This window comes from Macaca nemestrina, chromosome 2 (assembly GCF_043159975.1).
Source record: "Macaca nemestrina isolate mMacNem1 chromosome 2, mMacNem.hap1, whole genome shotgun sequence".
NCBI lineage: Eukaryota > Metazoa > Chordata > Mammalia > Primates > Cercopithecidae > Macaca > Macaca nemestrina.
In genome coordinates, this window is record NC_092126.1 from 117,409,061 (window position 1) to 117,429,633 (window position 20,573).

Below are 20,573 nucleotides of genomic sequence, written 5' to 3' on the forward strand. Positions count from 1 at the left end.
CGACCTGCCCCAGCCTGGGAGGGGGCCAGCGGGCCCGCCCTCTGTCAGGGTGGCGGGACTGGGTCCGCGCTGCAAGAGGCGGAGCCGAGAAGGGGCGGCCCCGGAGCGCCGGGATAAGAGCGCAGCGTGCGGGTAGCCTGGATCCAGCGCAGTGGTCCGGCGATGTCGCTCGTGCTGCTGACCCTGGCCGCGCTGTGCAGGAGCGCCGTACCCCGAGAGCCGGTAAGCCCCCTCCAGCACCCCTTACCCCATCTCCCGGCACTCGCACTCGAGCCTAGATCCTGACGTCGTCTGACCCGCCACTCCAGGCTGTCCCGAAGGCGTGCGCGGACCGCCGGCTCGAGGGGCATGCCTGCACCCTCGGGGGCAGCCCCGGACATCGGCGTCAGGCTGCTTGAGTCAGGGGAGTGGGAATCAGACAGACCCGGTCTCAGATGCCCCCTGTACTGTTGGTTCTGTCATTTCAGCTCACCAAACTCCAAGTCCGGAACGGTAAAACGAAGGGCAGTACCGAACCCACCAGGGTCTCTTAAGGAATAACGACATGGCCTGCAATTAGCGGCGAAGGGCCTGGCACGTAGTCAGCACTCGTTATTGTTACTTGGCGTCTGCTCACCTGTTGGGGCACAAGAACTGTTTCTCCATTAGCACCCCCTCCCTTTTTGGCCATATTGATTGCCATGTTCATTCGTGAAGACAGTTTCCTTTCTTCCCCAGTGCCCTGAATGATCGAGGGAATCTTCTGGGTCACTGAAGAGAAAACAGTTCATCCCCCAAATAACCTTTGAAATGATACCCCTGCCCTCTTAGAATAGCATATAGCATCAAGCTCCGTAGTCACCTGCTGGTGGACAAACCCCATTCACCGTTTCCTGATGTCTCCAGCTCCTGTCCTTCCCCTCTGTGTCACTTCAGAAGCCCCCTTGACTTTTTGCACTGCAGGGAAGAATTCATCCCTTTTGCTGTAGTTGCTACAAGGCCAACTATTTGAGCTTGGTAGCATTTAGGGTTGTTGCTTGGCTGGTCTCACCGGCCCTTTGATAAGAACTCAGCTCCTGGTATGATGGCTTATTTGTTTAAAATAATAATAATAATAATAATAATAATAATAATAATAATAAAGTCTGGCCGGGTGCAGTGGCTCACGCCTGTAATCCCAGCACTTTGGGGGGCTGAGGCAGCTGGATTGCCTGAGGTCAGGAGTTCAGGACCAGCCTGGCTAACATGGTGAAACTCTGTCTCTACTAAAAATACAAAAAATAGCTGGGCATGGTGGCAGGCATCTGTAATCCCAGCTACTCAGGAGGCTGAGGCAGGAGAATCACTTGAACCTGGGAGCTGGAGGTTGCAGTGAGCTGAGATCTGTGCCACTGCACTCCAGCCTGGGCGACAAAGTGAGACTCTGTCTCAAAAAAAGAAAAAAAAAATCTGATGATATCCCTTAGAGTTCATTTTTTTAAAGACGAATAAATGATTGACAATTTTGCCCAAACTCAAGTCACTCAAACCATCAAAAGTCTTAGGAGGTCTTAGAAGGTGTTTGGAAAGGTAGATGCTCCGCAGGGTGTTCCAGAGCTGCTGGACATATCACAATGAGTCTTGTCATTTGAGCTTGCTGCTGGCTAAAGCCTCAGTATTTTAGGTTGAGTAATTTATTCCAGAACCAAAGCACAAATTATTTTTTCTTATGAAAAAACATGAGCAGCTAACTTCAAACGATTTAGTACCAGCCTTTCTTGAACACAAATAATTGCTTATGGTTTCTTTCATTGCTCAGTGAGTCCTTTTGTGTTAGAAGGGGAATATTTTAAAGAACCTGAGGAAAGTACCCTGGACTGCATTCAGAGCTTGCTTTTGTTCATCTCCTTAGCATAGCTACTCCTTAACCTGGGGTAGCCCAGTAAATACTCCAGTCCATCCTAAAATCCTAGAGTTAAACATTAGAGTGTGAAGGGGCCTCACATCGGTCCCAGGTCATCCCCTGCTTGCAGCAGGGAAGGCTGACATCCAGAGATGGATGGAGACCCACCTCTGGTCTTCAGGTGAGGTTATGCACTGGCTTGGGGATCAGGTATACTGATGGCTAATCCATGGCCCATCATAGCCTACAGTGGCGCAGCTTAGTTTCCCCCTAAGCTGTGAAGCAGAACCAGTTCATCTTTTATTGCAAGTTTGTCACTTGTATATGCATGTAAGGGGAAAATGGTGTTCTACCTAATTTGGCAAAGGAGAGCTTGTGGTTTGCCGGCTTCAACATGACGCTTGGTTTTCTTCTCTCCCACAGACCGTTCAGTGTGGCTCTGAAACTGGTAGGTACATTAGAGAATGGGTATTTGGGGCTTTCCATTGTAAGCACAGCTGGACTTTTAGGAGGCCTAATATAGGCGATAGGTCATTGAAGACTAGGCACAGGGTGAACCATTGCTTTATTGGCTGTTGCAGACGAAGCCTCTGTCTGCTCAAAGCAGAACTCTGGGGCTCCGTGGGAATGAAGACGTGTTTCAGACAGGCTCGCCTCCTGGCCAGTCAGGGTAGGACTTGCCATAGAAGGTGGAAAGTGATGCCTGCCACTCTACAGAGGAAGATCGAGGGCGTGAAAGGCATGTCACTTAGAGTTGGGACCGAGAAGCAAATGTTTCATAGGAGAGCGGGGGTTTGAGATGGTGACATTTGAAGAATGGGTAGGCTTCTGCCCAAAAAATGTGAGTGGAGAGAGTGAGCTGGAGGAGAGATGGCACCAGCAAAGGTTAGGAGGCGGGAAAGTGGGGGTTGTGTGGGCCAACTGCCTGGAATCCAGGGGCGAGGCCTGAGGAAGGCAGGGCTGACTCTAATAAACATGTCAAATACACTAAATATATACATATGTACATACACAGGCACCTGGAGTGGTCCCAAGTGCTCCATAGGTGGAGGCCAGGAGGCTGAGAGTACTTAGAGCAACATTATCTCAGCTATAAATCAACCAGCACTAAGAAACATTTGGCCTTAGCAGGAAGAACTGAGGAATTGTGTCAGGTGTGGTGGCTTATACCTATAATCCCAGCACTTTGGGAGGCTGAGGCGGGAGGATCATTTGAGGCCAGGAGTTTGAGATCATTTTAGGCAACAGAGTGAGACCCCACCTCTACAAAAAAACAATTTTTTTAATTAAAAAAAAAAAAAAGAAGTGAGGAATTGTGAATGGGGGAAGGTTTGGGGTGAGTCACTGAGAGGAGATGGCATGGCATCAGATTGGGCTGGGAAGGAGAGTGTCATGGAAGTCTTGCCTTTTCCCAGGGCCGTCTCCAGAGTGGATGCTACAACATGATCTAACCCCTGGAGACTTGAGGGACCTCCGAGTAGAACCTGTTAAAACTAGTGTTGCAACAGGGGACTATTCAATTTTGATGAATGTAAGCTGGGTACTCCGGGCAGATGGTAAGTTTGCATCTATCAGAGATAAGGCCCAAAATGTCTGCTAAATCAGAAATGTGCAGGCTATATGAACCATTAATTCCCCTCCTAGGCATAACCAACAGAAATACATGCATACATGCACCAAAAGCCACATACTAGGATGATCTAGTAACACTACTCATAACTGGCAACATTAGAAAGCACTCAAATGCCCAACAGTAGAAAGGAATCACCAAATAAATTCCGTTACAGCAACAAGAATGAATGATCTGTAACTACATATAACAATATGGATGAATGTCACAAACATAAGAAGGCAGATTCAAAAGAGTTTGTACATTGATATCTGTGTGCATGCCTGCAGGCATACATGCCATATGATCCCATTTACAGAAAGTGCCAAACAGACAAAACCAATCTACTGGTTAGAAGTCAGGAGAGTGGCCAGGAGTGGTGGCTCACGCCTGTAATCCCAGCACTTTGGGAGGCCGAGGTTGGTGGATCACTTGAGGCCGGGAGTTTGAGACCAGCCTGGCCAACATGGCAAAACCCCGTCTCTACTAAAAATATAAAAATTAGCCAGGTGTGGTGTTGTGCACCTGTAATCCCAGCTACTCGGGAGGCTGAGGCACGAGAATCGCTTGAACCCAGGAGGTAGAGGTTGCAGTGAGCTGAGATCGCACCACTGCACTCCAGCCTGGGCAACAGAGTGAAACTCCGTCTCAAAAAAAACAAAACAAGACAAAAAAACCCAAAAACCCAGGCGCAGTGGCTCACACCTGTAATCCCAGTACTCTGGGAGGCCAAGATGGGTAGATTACTTGAGGTTAGGAGTTCAAGACCAGCCTGGCCAACATGGTGAAACTCCGTCTCCACTAAAAATACAAAAAATTAGGCAGGCATGGTGGCACATGCCTGTTATACTAGCTACTTTGGAGGCTGAGGCAGGAGAATAACTTGAACCCAGGAGGTGGAGGTTGCAATGAGTCAAGACTGCGCCATTGCACTTCAGCCTGGGTGACAGACTGTCTCAAAAAAAAAAAAAAAAAGTCAGGATAGTGGTTCCTGCTGGGGTAGGAGTGACTGAAAGGAAGCGCGAGGGGCACACCTGAGGGAGTTTCTGAACCTGCATACTGGTTGCGTGAGTGTCCTGATGCAGCAGGTGGTACACTTATGATCTGTGTACTTTTCTGTGTATGTACTTCATGGAAGAAGATAAGGTAAGGCCTGAGATGATTTCCCCCACTCTACTCCTGTTTAGGGAAAGCACTGGCTTAGATAGATTACTTTTCTACTTCCCAGATGACATCATGAAGCTTTTGGCATTTCCCCAAGATTACGCTGCAAGGCACCATGTGAGTTCTTTCAGTGAGCTACTCCTGGGATCCTAATGCCCATCCTTTTGGTTTCCATCTGCTAAATTCAGATTGGAAAAAAGTCTACCCAGTCAAGAATCCATGAGTACCAGGCACAGAGAGAGGAGTCACCTACAGTCTCCACCCAGGAGGATTCAGAGGGGTAGGGGAGGCAGACACAGGCACAATGTCAGGGGCGTCCCAGAAGGGAGCTATGCTTCATCTGAGTGGGATAGGGTGAGAGGAGCGGGAAAGGGGCCCTGGTGAGGTTGCTTTAGGTGAGATGCGGCCATAAGCGTTTGGGCCCTTACCTGGCACAGAGTGAGCTTTTTGTCAGCTGTGGTTATATGCTGTGATGCATGAGTGAGTTGGGCTTTAAAGGAGTGAGACTTGAAGAGGTAGATAATGGGAGGAAAGGACCTTCAGGGAGAAGAATCAGCATGGATAAAGGTGCAGTCGGAACAGGTGTGGTTTGGTGATGACACTCTTGGAGGGTCTTTGTGGGTCTCCCTGAGGCCAGCCTGTTCCTCTTAAAAGAGACCCAGAATAGTGCAGAGCGATAGCCACCTTTGCAGGCATCCTATGAAATTCAAGCTGACCTGTGAGGAGGAGGGAGCTTGGGCTTTGGCATCTGAATTCATATCTGCTGCTTGCTGATGAGCTTTGTAAGTTTAAGCAGAGCTCCCTGAAACTTCCTAAGACTCACGGACCCCATCTATAAACTGGAGACAGTGGTGCCTACCTTTCAATACTACTGTGAATATGAACTAAGACATAAAGTAAAGCATGCTAGTAAAATATCTAGTATCAAGTCAGCCACACAGCAAGTGCTAAATAAACCAATGCCCTCTTGCCTATCTCGGCAGCCAGCATCCGCTTGTTGAAGGCCACCAAGATTTGTGTGACTGGCAAAAGCAACTTCCAGTACTACAGCTGTGTGAGGTGCAATTACACGGAGGCCTTCCAGACTCAGATCAGACCCTCAGGTGGTAAAGTAAGCACTTTTTTGTTTTTTGAGATATGATCTTGTTCTGTCACCCAGGCTGGAGTGCAGTGGCGCGATCATGGCTCACTGTGACCTCAATCTCCTAGGCTCAAGCGATCCTTCTACCTCAGCCTCCCAAGCAGCTGGGACTACAGGCAAGAGCCACCAGACCTGGTTAATTTTGTAGTTTTTGTAGAGAGGGGTTTCACTGTGTTGCTGGTCTTGAATTCCTGGGCTCAAGCGATCTGCCTGCCTCAGCCTCCCTAAGTGCTGGGATTACAGGTATGAGCCACTGCATCCGGGCATAGGCACTTTTATGTATTTGGCTAATTGTTGCTGAAAGCTAGGCCCTTTGTTTGGGGAGCATGGATGATGTGCTGCTCACACAGGCTGGTAAATAGCTATGACTCAGAGCTTAGAGCAAGATCCCTTGGTTCAAATCCCATTGTCGGCTACTTCTCTGTTTTGTGCCTTTGGTAAGTCAGCATCTCTGGGCCTCAGTTTTTCCCTCCCAGCCGAGGGAAGAGAACTGGATTTAAAACTTTATACTTCTCTGATTCTGTAAATTGTGTAGTGCTCATTCCCTCAGTAGGCATTGGTTGGAGACCTAAGTTTTCACAGAATAAGTAATGAAATACAAACTAAAAGGGCAACACACTAAGGTATACTGTTTCTGTATTGCAGTGTTTTGGGAATTGAGAGTTCCTTGCTTTGCCTTTCAGTGGACGTTTTCCTACATCGGCTTCCCTGTAGAGCTGAACACAGTCTATTTCATTGGGGCCCATAATATTCCTAATGCAAATATGAATGAAGATGGCCCTTCCATGTCTGTGAATTTCACCTCACCAGGTAAACTTTTTCACTCCGTTTATTATTCTTTGTCTTGCTGGGATGCCTGCTTTGGGATATTATAGAGAGAGCCCAGGGAACCCTGGATAAGGCTTTTGGCCTTGCTAAGTCTCAGTTCCCTTATCTAAAGCATGGACACAGTAGTAACCATACTTTACCCACAGAGCAGAGAGGATAAAGTCAGGTAAAATGTAGAGAAAAGCCTGTTGCTGTGTGCCAGGCACTGTGCTGAATACTTGACATGCATCATCTCACTTAAGCATCCCAGCAACCCCAAGGTTGGGATAGCTGCATTTTACAGATGAAGAAACTGAGAGGTTAAGTCACTTTCCCTGGGTTATACACACAGTAAAAGTGAAGCTGACATTCACACTCTAGTCCTTCTAAAGCAATGCAGCTGAGCCACTCTTTATATCACTGATGCAAAATGTTTATTCGTTCCAATCTCAGCTTTCTAGGATGGGCTGCCTATGGCTGGGCCTCTGAGGATCCACAGACTCCAGTTGGCTTGTCCATGAGAGGCAGGGTGGTCCCGAGTTGGATGCTGGGCCCTTGCCCCAGCTCTGTGACACAGGACCAGTTCTCTGGTACGACAGCTGCAATGTCACACACAGGGATGTGATGAGGATAAGACAGGATGGTGTGTGTGAAGGGTCCGTCTGAGCCGAGTCACCCTTTCCATACCCCTATCCTGTCATCTGTCACAGGCAAGGCATCAAAGCCAAACGGGTGATTTCCAATTCACTGCTGGTCTTGGAGATTGTGGTCCAGGGTGTTTTTGCTGCTGCACCATTTACTACACGTGGTTTCCAGCTTTCTTGATGAGAGCAAACCTCATTTTGTTTTCAAATAAGCTTTTTTATTTTGGAATTGTTTTATTATTTATTTATTTATTTTTTAGATGGAGTTTCACTCTTGTCACCCAGGCTGTAGTGCAATGGCACCATCTCAGTTCACTGCAACCTCTGCCTCTTGGGTTTAAGTGATTCTCCTGCCTCAGCCTCCCGAGAAGCTGGGATTACAGGCATGCGCCACCATGCCCAGCTAATTTTTATATTTTTAGTTGAGACGGGGTTTCACTGTGATGGCCAGTCTAGTCTCGAACTTGTGACCTCGCGTGATCTGCCCACCTTGGCCTCCCAAAGTGCTGGGATTACAGGAGTGAGCCACTGTGCCCAGCCTTATTTTGGAATAATTTTAGATTTACAGAAAAGTTGCAAAGATAGTACAAAGAGTTTCCATATACCTCTCACCCAGCTTCTCCTATTATTAGCATCTTATATTACCATGATACATTTGTCAAAACTAAGAAACCAATGTTAGTAGATGTCTGTTAACTAGACTCCAGACTTTATTTGGATTTCACCTGCTTTTTCATGAATATCCTCTTTCTGTTCCAGTTGCAGTTAGTCCCTGTGTGTCTCTCCTCTGGTCTGTAACAGTTTCTTAGTCTTTGTTTTTCAGAATCTTGATGGTCTTGAGTTCTGACCAGGCATCCTATAGAATGTCCCCCAGTTTGGGTTTGTCTCGTGATTAGACAAGGAATTCATATCACAGAGGTGCCGGGCCCTTCTTATCGCATCCCATCAGGGGTGCATGGCACCCACATGACACCAGGCTGGGGGTCACCATCAACACTAGATTTACGTGGGGCCTGCCAGGCTTCTCCATGTAAATCTACTGGTTTTCCCAACTCTCGTTTTTGGAAACAAGTCACTAATTCTACCCCACCCGGGGGTGAGGGTATGGGAGTATTAGTCTTCACGTCCTAGAAGGGACAGCGTCTACAGATACTACCAAATGTCATTTTCAAACGATGGATGGTTTTCGAGTCTTCTCTTAGGGATCAAAGACACTGTTCTGATAAAGGCTGTATTTAAATTACACTCTGGTTATCACGTCATGGGCGGATGTCTCCTGTTTAACAGTATAATGTTAGAGCCCCATTTGAATTTGCCATCTTACATGTGGAATGTTTTGACAATTTGTTACAGGTGTGGCATGTGTATGTGGGTGTGCACTTGTTGGCAAAGGGGGTGGGGCAGAGATAGCTTTTTCTAAAATGTAAAAACTTTCATTCAAATTTACAGGCTGCCTAGACCACATAATGAAATATAAAAAAAAGTGTGTCAAGGCCGGTAAGTAAATACAGCATTTGCTTTTTTTATTTGAAGAAACTTGTAACTTGAGGCACCATAGCTCTCTTCATCTTTGCACAGATGAAGAAACTGAGCCCTGGGGGAGAGTCGCATATCCAAGGCACCCCCGACGGTGGCGACAGAAGCACCTAGGGCTCCTGATCTCCAGCAAGCACTTTGCCCACTGAGTGGTCCAGAAAGGGGTAGACCCTCAGTACATTTACATAGTGGAGCAACAGTCACAAAGAACCACCCCCACCCCCTTGGGTAACAACATTTTAGCCCAAGTGGCTCAGCAGTGCCAAAGGCTCTTCCTGATTGACTGGAGTCCTGTGAGCCCTTCCACCAGCTCAGATACCAGCACCGTCCACCTGTGGCCATGGGGACCCTAAGAACCTTCTGTTTGGATTAGCAAACATTCAAGGTGGCAGTGAGTTCGCTGAAGGACTGCCCCACAAGTATGCTCTCAACTTGTGTCCCCAAAGAGGATCACTTTTCACAGGCTAGTGAATTTTACCCCTTAAATTTTGTAATAATCCCCTGTAGGATTATCAGTCCCTAGTGCCCACTTTCCAAGGGTTTGTGTAAATTTCTGAGTAATATAGTGTTGGAAAGCTAATGAGGCTAGTGGTATTTGGAATTTGGAAGTTCAGTCCAGAACTTTTAGGCACCCTTCACCGCACAAGGCATCCCTGGTACCCTGTCAGACAGCTGTGCATGCTGTCCTTGCTAGAAGGCGGACTTGGACGCTGGGCTTCCCACCGAGGGTACAGAGAACACTGTAGGTGTGAGGAGGTCAGAGGGCCTTGAAGTCAGTCCTGGACCTGAATTCCTAAAGACAGTTCTGAGCCAGGGCCTGAAATGGTCTCCTCGGTGGAGGAGATAATTTCTGCTATTATACATTGTGTTCCTGGAAATCAACCCAGTCCTTATTTGCAAGTCACATGAATGAAATGACTTTTTCTGCCAGAGCAGACCTATCAGGGTATATCCTCTAAGCTATGAGCCATTTCCTTCTTTCTTTGCATCTAGTGAAGCTGGCAGAATGGTCTGATGGATGAAGCTCCTGGAACACAAAATATTCTAGTGGTTATAGTCCTGATCGTGAATTCACTTGCTCGATAATCTTAGACATGTTTTCTAACCCGTGGCTCCTTCTCCCCATCCTGGGAAGGAGAAAATACTGACCCTATCCCTTAACTCGAAAGAGAGGTTGAAAACAGCAGTGAGTACAGAACCAGTCCATGCCTCCCACCACACTCAGTCCAGGGAAGCTTTTTTAGCAAAGCAGCGAGGTACGGATCCCCAAACTGTCTTGGGCAGCAAGTGCTTTGAGACTCTGGAAACAATGGTAAAAAGTTCACTGTGTAGCAGCGTCCCTGTCTCTCCCACATTGTTCCTGAGAACTTGGATTCGTTTCCATAAAGCCCTGTGGGGAACTTAAATGAGGGAAGAGTTAGCAAGTTCATCTACATGGTTCTCTCTCAACTCATAGGAAGCCTGTGGGATCCGAACATCACTGCTTGTAAGAAGAATGAGGAGACGGTAGAAGTGAACTTCACAACCAGTCCCCTGGGAAACAGATACATGGCTCTTATCCAACACAGCACCATCATCGGGTTTTCTCAGGTGTCTGAGGTACTTTTTCTCTTCATCCCCTTCACCTCACCCTCCAGCTTTCCTTAGTGCCTTGAAGGAAAATGGGGACAGTATTGTCCAAATGTGCTGGGCTACTTTGATGAATTCAACAGATAAAAACAAATCCCTGTGGGCATCCTGAGAGATGTCACTGTGAACCTCAAGCCACAGAAAGAAAGAAGTCTCCGAAGCAGGAAATGGGCTCTTCTTTACACACGGTCTAGTGAAAGGAGTCCTTTTGGGAAGCAAAGCTGCTTAGCTGGAAGCCTTCAATCTACTCACTCCCGTGCCTCGTAATTCTTTTTTTGCGGGGCGGAGGTTGACACAGGGTCTCACTGTCTCCCAGGCTGGAATGCAGTGGCACAATCACAGCTTACTGCAGCCTCCACCCTCCGGGCTCAAGTGATCCTCCCACCTCAGCCTCCCCAGGTAGTTGGGACTAAAGGCACATGCCACCATGCCGAGCTAATTTTTTCATTTTTAGTAGAGACGGGGTTTCACCATGTTGCCCAGGCTGGTCTCGAACTCCTGGGCTCAAGCCATCTGCCTGCCTCGGCCTCCCAAAGTGTTGGGATTACAGGCGTGAGCCCGTGCGCCCGGCACCTCATAATTCTTGACTCTGTCTCTCTTAGCCATACCAGAACAAACAAACGCGAGCTTCAGTGGTGATTCCAGTGACTGAGGAAAGTGAAGGTGCTATGGTGCAGGTAAAGTTCAGTGAGCTGCTCTGGGGAGGGAAGGGGCATAGAAGAGTTCCACCATTCATTGCTTTTAAGGATGCGTTCTCTCTTGTCAAATGCACTTCTGCCAGCAGACATGAGTTAAGTGGCGTTCATGGGGGCTCTCTCGCTACAGCCTCCACAGGGCTGAGGTCAGGAGGCCGACGTGGCAGTCGTGGTCCCTTTTGCTTGTATTAACGGCTGCTGACCTTCCAAAGCACCTTTTATTTCCATTTTCTGTCACAGACACTCAGCACTCAGGGATAGCAGTACCATTTTACTTTCCCAAGCCTTTAACTGCAAGATGAAGCTGCAAAGGGTTTGAAATGGGAAGGTTTGAGTTCCAGGAAGTGTATGAACTCTGGAGAGGGGCTGCCGGTCCTCTCTGGGCCACAGGGGACCCAGCTGAACACAGGAAGTTGGAGCAGTAGGTGCTCCTTCACCTCTCAGTACATCTCTTTCAACTCTAGTTTTTGAGGTGGGGACACAGGAGGTCCAAAGAGTAAGGAGCTTCCGTGCTTCATTCCCTGGAATAAAAAGTGCTCAGACAGGCCAGAGGGGGCAGGCACCAGCCAGGATATGACGGCTGCTACCCTTTTCTGGAGAACCATATACTTCCCTGACTACAGGGACTTGCAAGTCCTAAAGCACTGGCTGAAGGAAGCCAACAGGATCACTGCTGCTCCTTTTTTCTAGAGGAAATGTTTGTGTATGTGGTAAGATATGACCTAGCCCTTTTAGATAAGGGAACTGGTATGTTAGTAACATGTACAAAGTTTAGGTTCAGACCCCAGGAGTCTTGGGCATGTGGGTCTTGGGTCACTGGTTTTGACTTTAGGGCTTTGTTACAGGTATGTGACCAAGGGGAAAATGTGCGTGACAACACTAGAGGTAGGGGTGAAGCCAGAAAGAAGGGAAGTTTTGGTGGAAGTAGGAGTCATGGTGAGATTTAGCTCTGATGCATGGTGTAAACTTTCTGAGCCTCTTGTTTTTCCTCAGCTGACTCCGTATTTTCCTACTTGTGGCAGCGACTGCATCCGACATAAAGGAACGGTTGTGCTCTGCCCACAAACAGGCGTCCCTTTCCCTCTGGATAACAGTAAGTGCTCAGTCACTTCAACCAGATGATCAAAGTGGCTCAGGACACACAGTCATGGCCCCCCACTCAGTATGTGGAAGGGTGTGTATGTGGGTAGTGCAAGGGGTCCCTGCCTGTGTACACTGAACTGAGGTGCAGAGAAAGCTAACAGTGCTGTCCCAGAGAACCTAGAATCTGAGTAAGAACAGGTTTTATTTGTAAAACCACTCATGACTCTTTATAAAGCAGGATACACAAAAGGGAAAAAAAATACACGGTGCAAAATGGATGTTCTGAGTGCCACAAGGATCTGCTGAAAAAAGTCAAAGGTGTACGATGACTGGGTATATATGAGAATGAATATTTCACCGTATTCTGATTCTCTTACCAGTCTCCGTGGCCCAGGATAAGCTGTTGGTGTGGTCACACAGCCAACATTTGGATAACAAATGAGGAATAATGGCACCGCCTCACTGGTGCCTGAGAACAGCATGTTTGGGAAAATGTCTCTGGAGTTAGAGATGTGTTAGCTTTTTCATTACAGATGGAGAAATACAATGTTTACACAACAGACCAGGGGTGGGGTCAAAAGTTGGAAGGCGTCATTAGACTCAGCCAAATGAAGTGAAGACAACCCAGGTGCCTGGCAGTCCTGACTCGTGCGTGGGCAAAGCCTTACAGATTCCTGGGCACTCTGTGCCTGAGCTTACCTGATGTTTCTGTGAGGCGGGTGGCACTACCCTCCATGTATGTCAGTCTAACAAGATGACCTGTAAAAATGCCATCTATACGTGCTACGTATGTAAGCAGTTGTACCGAGAATAACATTAATTCCTTAAAGAACAAAAAAAAAACTGGACAGAAACCCTAGTTCCTACTGTGAAAATGCCTGTGCATATCAGGAGAAAGCCAGAGATTTTAGGACTGTTCTTAATATCCTAGGTCCCATATCCCTTTTGAGAATCTAATGCAAGACCTACACACTCTAGGGAAAAAGATATGATTGGCAGACTCTCTAAAGAGCTTCTGACTGATGGTTTTAAAGGCATCTAAACCTCTACAAAGTTGCTGGGCGCGATGACGCATGCCTGTAATCCCAGCTACTTGGGAGGCTGAGGCAGCATTGCTTGAACCTGGGAGGCAGAGGCTGCAGTGAGCCGAGACTCTGCCACTGCACTCCAACCTGGGCGGCAAAGCGAGACTCTGTCTCAAAACTAAAAAATAATAAAAAATAAATAAACCTCTACAAAGTATACAAAGTCTTAGTTTTTCAATAAGAGATACGTGTGGATTTGTTTTCCAAAGGTGAATAAGCTTTGTTTTCTCCAGACAGAAGCAAGCCGGGAGGCTGGCTGCCTCTCCTCCTGCCATCTCTGCTGGTGGTGACATGGGTGCTGGTGGCAGGGATCTATCTAATGTGGAGGCACGGTAAGGGTTATAATTATTTAAAGACATCCTCATAAGGAAATAACATTTTGAATTTTTTTTTAAAGAAGATTCCTCTGGAGGCAGTCACATGTTGGCGTTTCCCTGAGTTAGATAGCATTTATGTAATACCTTCAAGTGCTCCTACGGAGACTGATACGAGCATCACTGGATTACACATGCCAGGTGAAAGTAGGGTCAGGACTTCCAGATCTTCTGACTGTCCCATTTTTACCAGTACTGAAATGGGCAAAAGATGGCTGATAACAAATTACACTTTACTTGTGATGGTTACTCTATGCTAGTTCCTGTTTTTTAGAAAACAGTTCTTCTGAGGTGTAAGAAAAGCTTTCGCTTGGATTCATACACAGTTGACCCTTGAACAACAGGTTTGGACTGCACAGAGCCACTTACACCTGGAGTTTTTCAATACATACACTGGAAAATTTTTTGGAGATTTGTATCAATTTGAAAAAAAAACTCAGATGAATTTATTTTTCAATTAAAATATTGAAAGAAATTAAGAAAAAGGTATGTCATAAATGCAGAAAATGTATGCAGATCCTAGTCTACTTTATAATTTGCTACCATACCAATAGTTAACTATTTTAACTATTAAAAGTTAAAAATTTATCAAAACTTGGCCAGGCGCGGTGGCTCAAGCCTGTAATCCCAGCACTTTGGGAGGCCAAGGCGGGCGGATCACGAGGTCAGGAGATTGAGACCATCCTGGCTAACACGGTGAAACCGTGTCTCTACTAAAAAAAAATACAAAAAACTAGCCGGGCGAGGTGGCAGGCGCCTGTAGTCCCAGCTACTCGGGGGGCTGAGGCAGGAGAATGGCGTAAACCCGGGAGGCGGAGCTTGCAGTGAGCTGAGATCTGGCCACTGCGCTCCAGCCTGGGCGATAGAGTGAGACTCCATCTCAAAAAAAAAAAAAAAAAAAAATTATCAAAACTTAAACACACACATACCAACTGTACACGGCACCATTCACAGTTGAGACAAACATAAGCATAAAGATGTGGTATTAAATTGTAACTGCATACCATTAACTGCAGTGCGCACTGTCCTGCTGTTAATTTCCTAGCCACCTCCTGTTGCTACTGCAGTGAGCTCAAGTGTTGCGAGTATCCACTTAAAACACCATGTGATGCTAATCATCTCCAAACGAGCAGTTTGTCTCTCCAGTAAATTACATATCACAGTAGAAAGTATCTCCAGTGGTTCTCTTGTATTTTTCGTGTTTAGTGCAATATTGTAAACCTTTAATAACACCTTAGGACCCATACCAAGTGCCACTAGTAATGCTGGAAGTGCTCCCAAGAAACAACGTCATGAAAAAAAGAAAAAAAACTTTTTTTTTCCACCACAAGAAAAAAAGCCAAATTGCTTGATATGTACCATAAATGGAGGGTCTGTAGCTGTGATTGGTCACCATTTCAAGATAAATGAATCCAGCATAAGGACCATAGTGAAAAAAGAAAAAAATTAATGAAGCCATCACTATAGCTACACCAGCAGGCATGAAAACCTTGCACATTTTGCAGAATACCTTTTAATCCTGTATTGAAAATGTAGCTTTTATGTGGGTGCAGGATTGCTATAAGGCAGGCATAACTGTAGACTCAAATATGATTTGAGAAAAAGCAAAGTCATTATATGACAACTTAAAGCAAAAGGAAGGTGAAGCATCTAAAGCTGGAGAATTTAATGCCACTAAAGGATGGTTTGATAATTTTAAAAAGTGGGTTGGCTTAAAAACTGTCAAGATAACAGGAGAAGCAGCTTCTGCTGACCAAGAGGCAGCAGATGAGTTCCCAGATGCCATTAAGAAAATCACTGAGGAGAGCCGGGCGCAGTGGCTCACGCCTGTAATCCCAGCACTTTGGGAGGCCGAGGCGGGTGGATCACAAGGTCAGGAGATTGAGACCATGGTGAAACCCCATCTCTACTAAAAATAGAAAAAATTAGCCGGGCGCGGTGGCGGGCGCCTGTAGTCCCAGCTACTCGGGAGGCTGAGGCAGGAGAATGGCGTGAACCCGGGAGGCGGAGCTTGCAGTGAGCTGAGATTGCGCCACTGCACTCCAGCCTGGGCGACAGACCGAGACTCCGTCTCAAAAAAAAAAAAAAGAAAATCACTGAGGAGAAAGGATACCTGCCTGAACAGGTTTTCGGTGCAGATGAAAGTGTCCTCTTCTGGGAAAAAAAATGCTACAAAGGACATTGATTAGTAAGGAAGAGAAGCATGCATCAGGATTTAAGGCAGGAAGGGACAGGCTAACTGGACTGCTTTGTGCAAATGCAGTTGGGTTTATGATCAGGACTGGCCTTATCTATAAAGCTGCTAACCCCCTGGCCTTGAAGGGAAAAGATAAACACCAGCTGCCAATCTTTTGATTGTACAATAAGGAGGCCTGGACATTGAGAAAACTTTTTTCTGGATTGGTTCCAATGATACTTTGTCCCTATAGTCACAAGTACCTTCCCAGGAAAGGATTGCCTTTTAAAGTTCTTTTGATATTGGACAATGCCCCCAGCCACCCAGAACCCCACAAGTTCAACACCAAAGTCCTCAGAGTGGTCTCCTTGCCCCCAAACACGTCATCATTTGGCCTCTAGATTGGGAGCCATAAGGACCTTCAAGGCTTATTACACACAGTACTTTATGGAAAGGATTGTCAACACTATGGAAGAGAACCCCAACAGAGAGAACAACATGGAAGTCTGGAAGGATTACATCACTGAAGATGCCATCATTGTGACAGAACAAGCCATGAAAGCCATCAAGCCCGAAACAATAAATTCCTGTAAGAGAAAACTGTCCAGATGATGTGCATGACTTCACAGGATTTACAACACAGCCAATCAAGGAAATCATGAAAGAGATTGTAGATGTGGCAAAAAAGGTGGGGGGTGAAGGGTTTCAAGATGTGGATCTCGGAGAAATTCAAGAGCTAACAGATAACCACACTAGAGGAATGAAGAGAAGAGCAGCAGCGCCAGAAAACAAATTGACATTAAACAATCTCGCAGGTTTCTGATCAGTCAAGACTGCTTTTCACTTCTTTTATAACACAGACCCTTCTATGATACAAGCATTAAACCTAAAGCAAATGGTGGAGGAAGGATTGGTACCATATACAAATATTTTTAGAAAAATGAAAAAGCAAAAAGTCAGAAATGATGATGTATTTCTGTAGTTACACTGAGGCGCCCACCTCTCCAGCCTCGTCTTCCACCTCTTCTGCCTCTGCCACCCCTAAGTCAGCAAGACTAACCCCGTTCTCCTCTTCCTAGTCAGCCTACTCAACTTGAAGATGGCAAGGATAAAGACCTTTCTGATGGTCCACTTCCATTTAATGAATTAGTAAATATCTTTTCGCCTCATGATTTTCTTCCATTTTTTTCTCTAGCTTAATTATAATACAGCACATAATACATATAACATGCAAAATATGTGTTAATTGGCTGTTTGTGTTACTGGCAAGGCTTCCAATCAACAGTAGGCTATTAGAAGTTAAGTTGTGGGAAAATCAAAGGTTATAGGAGATTTTCAACTGCATGCAGGGTCAGTGCCACTCCCCGCCATGTTGTTCAAGGGTCAGCTGTACTCTCTGAGGACTTTACCAGCTTTAAAACATGGAGTATTTGAATACAGAAACCAGAGCATTTACATACTCTGCTCGAGGCAGAGCTATTAAAAAAACTTCTCTTCTCCATACCTAGAAAAGGAAATACAAATGCATCCTTTGAGTCATTTGTGACGTTGTAACTAGAATGAGATTAACTCCATGCTCTAAGCTAAGAAAGCCACGGGGCACTTGGACCTCAGGAATACTTACAACATTTAGGGATGCTGTCTGACCTGTATTCATTATAGTAGTTTCAAACATGGTTTCTGTTTTATAGCACCATATAGGGCAGAATTCCAGGTAAGTTCCAGGGGCTGAAAAGGGGTGCCACTTAACTTTGGGGACTGTAAAGAAACTACTACCTGCAGGTAGAAGACAGTACAAGCAACTACTGAATTGACCCAACTCAAAATGTGAAGTGCAGAGGCCAAGTGTCCCTGTTCATATACAGCACTAAAAGTACTGAGGTTACAATCACCCACCTCAAACAAAGTATCCTTTTTTTTTTTTTTCCCCTTGTTCTTGAGACAGGGTCTCACTCTGTTGCCCAGGCTGGAGTGGAATGGCATGATCTTGGCTCACTGCAACCTCCGCCTCCTGGGCTCAAGTGATCCTCCCACCTTAGCCTCCTGAGTAGCTGGGACCACAGGTGCATGCCATCAAGCCCAGCTAATTTTTGTACTTTTTGTAGAGATGGAGTTTCGCCATGTTGCCCTGGCTGGTCTGGAACTCCTGGACTCAAGTGATCTACCAGCCTTGGCTTCTCAAAGTGCTGGGATTACTGGTGTGAGCCACCAAACCTGGCCAACAAAATATCTTAAACCTAAAGTTTCTATGAATTTATTTGAAAAGAGAAGGCGGTCGGGCGCGGTGGCTCAAGCCTGTAATCCCAGCACTTTGGGAGGCCGAGATGGGCGGATCACGAGGTCAGGAGATCGAGATCATCCTGGCCTAACACAGTGAAACCCCGTCTCTACTAAAAAGTACAAAAAACGAGCCGGGCGAGGTGGCGGGCGCATGTAGTCCCAGCTACTCAGGAGGCTGAGGCAGGAGAATGGCGTAAACCCGGGAGGCGGAGCTTGCAGTGAGCCAAGATTGCACCACTGCACTCCAGCCTGGGCAACAGAGCGAGACTCCGTCTCAAAAAAAAAAAAAAAAAGAGAAGGCTTGGTTGAGAGGATTGTTTTAGTGAGAGGGACTTAGAAAATACTGCTTTTAAAATAAGTGTGGGGAAAAGAGAGAGAGATCAGACTGTTACTGTGTCTATATAGAAAGAAGTAGACATAAGAGACTCCATTTTGTCCTGTATTTGAGATGCTGTTAATCTGTGACCCTACCCCCAACCTTGTCCTTGCAAGAGACACGTGCTGTGGTGACTCAAGGTTTAAGGGATTTTGGGCTGTGCAGGGCGTGCTTTGTTAAACAAGTGCCTGAAAAGTCATCGCCATTCTCTTAATCTCAAATTCCCAGGGACACATACACTGCCAAAGGTCGCACACTGCCAAAGGTCGCAGGGACCTCTGCCTAGGAAGGCTAGGTATTGTCCAAGGTTTCTCCCCATGTAATAGTCTGAAATATGGCCTCGTGGGAAGGGAAAGACCTGATCGTCCCCCAGCCTGACACCCGTGAAGGGTCTGTGCTGAGGACTAGTATAAGAGGAAAGAAGGCCTCTTGGCAGTTGAGATAGAGAAAAGCATCTGTCTCCTGCCCGTCCCTGGGCAATGGAACATCTCGGTGTAAAACCTTACTGTATGTTCTATTTACTGAGAAAGGAGAAAACTGCCTTAGGGCTGAAGGTGGGACGTGCTAGCGGCAGTGCTGCTCTTTATGCACTAAAAAGGTTTATGGAGATGTTTGCATATGCATATCAAGGCATATCCTTAAACTTATTCAATGTCACAGAGATCTTTATTCATATGTCTTACTGCTGACCTCCCTACCATGATCCTATTATCCCGCCACTTCCCTTTTTCTAAGATGGTAAAGATAATGATCAATAAATACTGAGGGAACTCAGAGACCGGTGCTGGCGTGGGTCCTCTGTATGCTGAGCACCAGTCCCCTGGGCCCACTTTTTCTTTCCCTATACTTTGTCTCTGTGTCTCATTTCTTTTCTTAAGTCTCTCGTTCCACCTAACGAGAAACGCCCACAGGTGTGGAGGGGCAGGCCACCCCTTCAAATAAGGTTTAAAAAGTTAAGGTTTAAGCATCAGTGTGTTTCAGGTGATGTGTTCAAAAGGAACATCAGGATGTTTTTCCTTGCTGTCACTAAGGAGGCCCTTGGTGCTCAGCTGACATTCTCTAACAAGGGTTCATTTGTCAGGGATGGTTTACAGAGTGAAAGCCTGCTGTTTACTGTTCACAGATAACAAATGCTTTTCTCCCCTGACAGAAAGGAACAAGATGACTTCCTTTTCTACCACCACACTACTGCCCCCCATTAAGGTTCTTGTGGTTTACCCATCTGAAATATGTTTCCATCACACAATTTGTTACTTCACTGAATTTCTTCAAAACCACTGCAGAAGTGAGGTCATCCTTGAAAAGTGGCAGAAAAAGAAAATAGCAGAGATGGGTCCAGTGCAGTGGCTTGCCACTCAAAAGAAGGCAGCAGACAAAGTTGTCTTCCTTCTTTCCAATGACGTCAACAGTGTTTGCGATGGTACCTGTGCCAAGAGTGAGGGCAGTCCCAGTGAGAACTCTCAAGACCTCTTCCCCCTTGCCTTTAACCTTTTCTGCAGTGATCTAAGAAGCCAGACTCATCTGCACAAATATGTGGTGGTCTACTTTAGAGAGACTGATACCAAAGACAATTATAATGCTCTCAGTGTCTGCCCCAAGTACCACCTCATGAAGGATGCCACTGCTTTCTGTGCAGAACTTCTCCACGTCAAGCAGCAGGTGTCAGCAGGAAAAAGATCGCAAGCCTGCCACAATGGCTGCTGCTCCTTGTAGCCCACCCATGAGAAGCAAGAGACCTTAAAGGTTTCCTACCCCACCAATTACAAGGAAAAAACGTGTGATAATCCTGAAGCTTACTATGCAGCCTACAAATAGCCTTAGTAATTAAAACATTTTATGCCAATAAAATTTTCAAATACTGCTAACTGATGTAGCATTAACTAAAGAAACTACATTTACAACTTCAAAGCTAGATTAGTTTTATACATAGAAATCCATTAGTTTTAATTGAAAACTATAACCATTTTGATAATGCAACAATAAAGTATCTTCCAGCCAAACATCTAGTCTTGCATAGTCCATGCATTGCAATGTACACAGAACTGTTTAGCTAATATTCTACGTTTAATTAATGAATACCGAATCTAAGAACCCCTCACTGGTTCACTCAATA

General features: G+C 46.1%; 1 protein-coding gene across 5 annotated transcripts; it reads left to right on the forward strand.

Annotated features, from left to right (window-relative positions):
• The first annotated feature begins 87 nt into the window (after window positions 1-87).
• On the forward strand, window positions 88-20,460 carry LOC105480577 (interleukin 17 receptor B). 5 transcript variants are annotated; one of them, XM_011739675.2, is made up of 11 exons: window positions 90-222; window positions 2,285-2,309; window positions 3,277-3,417; window positions 5,618-5,745; window positions 6,459-6,585; window positions 8,676-8,723; window positions 10,219-10,361; window positions 10,994-11,068; window positions 12,080-12,179; window positions 13,488-13,586; window positions 19,611-20,460. In XM_011739675.2, exons 1-11 carry the CDS (start codon window positions 163-165, stop codon window positions 20,171-20,173), a joined length of 1,509 nt encoding a protein of 502 aa, XP_011737977.2. In that variant the 5' UTR covers window positions 90-162; the 3' UTR covers window positions 20,174-20,460. The 5 variants fall into 5 exon arrangements, with proteins under 5 accessions (XP_011737979.2, XP_070948007.1, XP_011737977.2 ...); XM_011739677.3 differs by lacking the exon at window positions 5,618-5,745 and having other exon boundaries at window positions 88-222; window positions 6,421-6,585; XM_071091906.1 differs by lacking the exon at window positions 3,277-3,417 and having other exon boundaries at window positions 89-222.
• The last annotated feature ends 113 nt before the right edge of the window (window positions 20,461-20,573 follow it).